General features: G+C 23.0%; 1 protein-coding gene across 1 annotated transcript; it reads right to left on the reverse strand.

Moving 5' to 3' along the window:
• Positions 1-647: 647 nt before the first annotated feature.
• On the reverse strand, positions 648-5,307 carry LOC113552445. The gene is made up of 5 exons (XM_026955324.1): positions 5,205-5,307; positions 4,631-4,660; positions 3,723-3,800; positions 813-848; positions 648-727 (listed from the first exon to the last, which is right to left on the reverse strand). Exons 1-5 carry the CDS (start codon positions 5,284-5,286, stop codon positions 648-650), a joined length of 306 nt encoding a protein of 101 aa, XP_026811125.1. The 5' UTR covers positions 5,287-5,307.
• Between the last annotated feature and the right edge of the window lie 815 nt (positions 5,308-6,122).

Raw genomic sequence — 6,122 nt, forward strand, 5'->3', positions numbered from 1 at the left:
CATATAATATTACATATTACATATCTATTATTGAATAAATTTAAAAATTCTGATAAAAAAATTAAAATTATAATAGGTACATTATACATATTATAAAAATTATTACATATTAATAAAAAATTATGAGATGTATATTAAGTATGATGTATTTATTATTTATGAAAAAAAATTGTAATTTTGGTTAGTCTTAGGTATTAATATTTCGAAAACATATTTATACTTTAGTATACTCATATAACAATAATGATAATTGCAAAAAATTTGAAATGCGATAAAATTTGTTGTAAATACACGCATTAAAAAGCATGAATTGAAACCAGAATAACAACCTAAAAAATATATAATTTTTAAAAACCAATTTATTTCTAAATTTTAACCAAAAATGTTTATTTTTTACGAAATTTGGGACTTATAAACGAAGTGGTGACTATTATAACCTATTTTTTTTTAATAAAGTATTTGGATATGTTTGGATTGTTCCAGACGATGTTGAGTTCAATAAGCGATTGAACCTTATATCCGTGAGTCTTATAAACGGCGTCTCCTGTACATATTGATAGTAGTGAGGGGGTGTGGAGGCAAAGCCCCCACGGCTTATTTTACAAAGAAAGATTTAAGTCCTCTCTAAAATTCAATCAAATCTCCGCCTATGATAGTAAATTGAGTATTTTTATGAGATGTAATTCCTTACCAGATAAAAGATAGTCCTCAAAAATTTCCTTGAAATCTGAATATAAAATGTACATAACAGAAATTTAATTGAATTTAATATACTTAAAATTAATTTAAAATACACTTTTTACTTCACATACATAATAGACTAGCCGACATAATGTCCTCTTCATTAGCTAATTAAAAATATAAAAATAGTACAATTTTATTATGACAAATAAGTAATGAATAAAACTTGGTTATATCTATGTAAAAATTACACGTTTCACAGTTAATTAAACTTGTAAAAAATGTATAATTCATTGAATTAAAGTAAAAATTAGTAAGCAAATTAAGATAATTTTTTTAATGATTTCTTAGATTCAAGTTATCTAAATGATTTATGTTTTATTTATAATAAAATACAACTGTATTTAATTACTAATTTGTATTCAATATGGATTTAAATATGTATATATCATATTATATGCGTTTTAATTTCGGTGCATAAATGTGGCTTTAAGCTAATAAGTGTTAACAGTGATTAAATCAATTGTCCATACTCTGTCTATGATATAGCTAATTTATACTGCATTTATTATAAATAAAATATGTATTGGGAATAAAATGGAATAACTAATTTTTTCTATAAATTATATTATAATTGATAAGCAATATTATATATTATTTTTTATAATTATTATGTTTTAAATTTTTCTACATTTTATAAAAATTATATTTATTATATTATTTGTTTAATGAATATTTATATTGAAATAGTACTTAAAGACTTACTATTAACTATATGTTTTTTTTCACAATATTGGATGATTTCTAAAAATAAGATTATTTAACCGTCAATACAATAATTTATACAAAATCTTTTTTTGTAGTTAGATTTAGACATTATATTTTGAATTCGTAAAAAGAAATTTCACTGTTGTGAGTTTGTGACATATTTATTCTTAATTATTGCTATTATTATTTTATAAAGTTTTTAAATATAAATCTTAAGTTGTTTGGTTGTAAGGTTTATATACTCGTATTTACAATGTAGATAAAATGGATTATTTTTATTAAGTCATTATTTAATTTTTTCGTCCTTCCCAGCATTTCATGACACATCTGAATCACGTGTAACGAAAGTTACGATATTTATCAGTAATATTTTTTAATTTTTATTGAAACGTTGTACCTAAGTACCTACTTATGCATTTTTTTTATTTACAATAATAATAATTACCTTCATTGTATTTTTGTCTAAATGTTTTTAAATCTTCGTATTTTACTGAAAATAAATTTATTTATTACATTTTACTTATTTATTGTATTTATTACACAATAAGTAAATATGGTAAATAAAAAATAAATTAACTGTGAATGACAGGAAGGATTAGCAATCGAGTCACCTTTTACAATGATTTAACATCGGTTATGTACAGTACACAGTATGTCTTATTAGCTAAGTAGATCTCTGTACCAATTGCATGTGAGACATCTTATGGGGTTTTTTGAGAGTGCCTTTGAGGTCATTTAATAGATGAGTTAGTTGAGATTTTTAATGGTAAAGAGTTTCCTCTGTAACCGTTTGTAGAAAATATTTGTTGTACCTTAGATGGTTTTTATTTGGAGTTCGTTGTGGAATAGTTTGTTACGTACCATGGTGCTTTTGCAATGATATACGCAGACAAATATATTGAAATGATTGAATCGTTTGGATATTTGATTGTTTAGCTGGGTCCCAGAGTATGATGCCGTAGGTTCATTTGAGATGAAAGCAATTTTTATAAATAAAAAATTTGTTTTGAATAGAAATATTGGATGTGAGAAAGAGTCTTAGTAGGTTAAGTCTACTGTCTAACTTTTACGTTTGTCCTCGAGGTGAAGACTCCTAGTAAGTTTTTTTATCTAGTCTGAAACTGAATTAATTGACTTGTAAATAATGAGGTATACTGGTATATCAAAACCATATTATCCATCGTGATTTTATGATGAACTTCGTCCAGGACGAGATCATTAAGTTTGTCCACAAATACCAGATAAGATTTTATCAATACACCAATCCAGCAGAAATTCAGCTACACGATAATTCTCAAGACATAAAGCGTCTCTAATACTGGAGACCATATAAATTCGTACAAATTATAAGACTAAGATTTAGGCCTCTTCGCTGAGAGTGATTACCCAAACATATTTATATATTATATCTATAAAATATTAAATTATTTATTACTTAATTATTCAATATTTATGTACACTTTTGTAATATATTGTTCAAGATCATTGATCGTTGCAATAAAAGCCTCCGGGTGGTTAGGAGAGGGAAGATGCTTGAGGCTTAGTTTATTATTCAAAGCTCCTCCAAAAGTAAAATAATAATAATTTAGCTTTCTTAAAATATAATTAATATTATTTATACTAATAAAAATGTATACAAATTCAAAGTCAGTTCTTAGTTTTCGAAACTCCCCGTATATCATTACACTTTTTATAACATTATATTTACATTTATAACAATGTAAATATTAGTTGTTGATGAAACTTAAAACAGTGTTTCTGTTTAATTGTTGTTCGTAAATTTTAAAATCAAAACTAGCGATTTCTGTTATTGTTTAGTTTCATATTTATCTAAAACTAAAAATATACCTATATATTTGTTTTCTCTTATTTACTCAGTGTGTTTTTTAAAAGGAGTATGTAAATATAAAGGTGCTTGTTGTGATACTAAATAAATAATATGCAATTTAACTTTTATGGGAACTTTTTAAATTTTAGCAACTTAAAAAACCTAGAATATATGGCCTAGTAAGTACTCTTAATAGCGTTTCTCAACCTTTTTAGTCCTGCGACACACAAAAAAGATATAAAATATAGTCAATCACTTCGCAACCCCCTTCCCTAGGTTAGGTTATATCTATCTATATAAAGAATAAATTTATATCATATCGTTAGGAAAACCAAATTTTGAATGAAAATGTTCATTTTGTAAATCATAAAATAAAATATATTAAAGCAAAATTATAATTTATAAGTATATATATTTTTGTATGATTTACATCTAGATAACTTACTTTGGTCAGTTTTTTTCATATAATTATACTCAAGCTCATCATCAAAATCAGAATCATATTCATCCGATGTTTCATGATCTAAATACAAAAAAAAAAAAAAATAGCTCTTCACACACATTTAAGCATTTATAATTTAAAATATTTGACTATTTCTAATCATAAAATATAGTAATGCGACATAATTATATACATTTTTATATTATCTATAAATAGTAAAATAACTTACTTTCATCAATTGAATCTGTCGATTTTTTATCTGTATGACATATATTCAAATAAATTGATGAATAACTTCAAAAAAACACTACTGTACATACTCTTTATTACCTTAATCTTTAGTTTTATATCATTAAGTTAATAGTTAAGGACATTATTATTAATTATTAGCTACCTACCAGAATTATCATTTACTTAACATTTTTATATAATAGTAATAATTCCTACAAATAATGACTTAAAATACTACACTATTAGACAAATATAATTTAAAATATTTGACTATTTCTAATCATAAAATATAGAAATGCGAGATAATTCTATACGCTTTTCTATGTTGAGATGACTTACTTTCATCATTTGAATCTGTCGATTTTGTATCTGTATGACATATTATGTTCAAATAAATTGATTAATAACTTCAAAAAAAACTCTACTGTACATACTCTTTATTACCTTAATCTTTAATTTTATATTATTCAATTAATAGTTAATAAAATTATTATAATTAGCTACCTACCAGAATTGTCATTTACTTAACATTTTTATGTAATAGTAATAATTCCTACTAATAATGACTTAAAATACTACACTATTAGAAAAATATAATTTAAAATATTTGACTATTTCTAATCATAAAATATAGAAATGCGAGATAATTCTATACGCTTTTCTATGTTGAGATAACTTACTTTCATCATTTGAATCTGTCGATTTTGTATCTGTATGACATATTATTGATACATATATTGATTAATAACTTCAGAAAAACACTACTATATACTAGTTTATTACCTTAATCTTTTGTTTTATATCATTAAGTTAATAGTTAAAGACATTATTATTAATTATTAGCTACCTACCTACCTACCAGAATTATTATTTGTATGTAATAATACTATACGTATAATTGTAAGTTATAATTATAATATATATTTAAATTAATATACGCGGGAAGTATTGGATCTATACAATTTAAATATAGTACTATTAAAAAAATGTTTTAAATTTATCAAGATTTTTAATTATTTATCTGCATATAAAAGTTATAAAGGAAAAGAACAAATTGTATGAGTTTGTGTAACTAATTTTAAGTAATAAATACTATAGAACAATTTACTCCTAAATAAAGGTATGTTTAAAGTTTCATTTTTGCTTATTGTATACCACCTACTCAAATTATATACGTTAAGGTTCTAGTCTTCTAATATGTTACAAACTCACATTAATTTAATATAAAATTAATAAAAACCATTACATACTTACCATTTACTACAGCAGGGATCAATGTGACAAAAATTGTTAAAACTACTATGGAAATTAATAAATAATTCATTTTTAAAGACATAGTTAAACTTGTTAATAGATACCAATATTAGTTGATGGATCAAGTTCGAATAATAAAAAGAACTTAACATTCGTTATTTTATCAGTTCCACTCAGCCATAGCCATACCATAGCTAGCCAATAACATTTGACTATGTTACGAACAACTGAGTAAACTGACTTTTATTTTTGCTTCGCATTTCGTTAATGTATTTGTTTTATTGCTAATGCTACTGAAAAACTTCTTATATAATACTTATTTTTAAAATACGAGTAATAACAATTAACATAAATCATAATAATATAAATATTTTATGATGTATTATATTTATATTATTATGATTTATGTTATATAGGTACATTCTTTAAACAACTGCTTAATGCTGAAATCTGAAATTGGTATGACGGTATTATGCTGAATATTTTAATATACATTTATTGTAGTTTATAGTTTATATAATGAATTTTCACTATCTGTAATCTAATTGAAAGATGCAATTTGATTAAGTGATTTTCATTTATATATATATATTGACTAAAAAATAAACTCCACTTGACCTATTGGCTGTTCTATAGAAAACTAAAAAATGTTATTAGAAAAAAAATTGTTATTTTACTAATTTATTATATTTTAGTTAAATGTATTTTTTAAAACATTTAATTGGGTTAATGATAATGAGTTATTATTTACATAACAATTTTATTTAAATTGTTTTCAATTATATACTCATATGACATAATTATTAAATAAAATACTATTTCTAAATTTTCACAATTTTTAATTAAAAATTATTTAATCCAACACTATATTATAACTTAGGTTAGGTTAGGTATATTAATCACATTTATGCAGTTGTA

Source organism: Rhopalosiphum maidis, chromosome 2 (genome assembly GCF_003676215.2).
Source record: "Rhopalosiphum maidis isolate BTI-1 chromosome 2, ASM367621v3, whole genome shotgun sequence".
Lineage (NCBI taxonomy): Eukaryota > Metazoa > Arthropoda > Insecta > Hemiptera > Aphididae > Rhopalosiphum > Rhopalosiphum maidis.

Coding starts and splice junctions, on each gene's coding strand:
- LOC113552445 (XM_026955324.1), bottom strand. CDS start 5,286: ATGTCTTTAAAAATGAATTATTTATTAATTTCCATAGTAGTTTTAACA. Junction 3,801..4,630: donor GACAGATTCAAATGATGAAA/GTAAGTTATCTC, acceptor TTTTGTATTTAG/ATCATGAAACATCGGATGAA. Junction 728..812: donor TATGTCGGCTAGTCTATTAT/GTATGTGAAGTA, acceptor TTTTATATTCAG/ATTTCAAGGAAATTTTTGAG.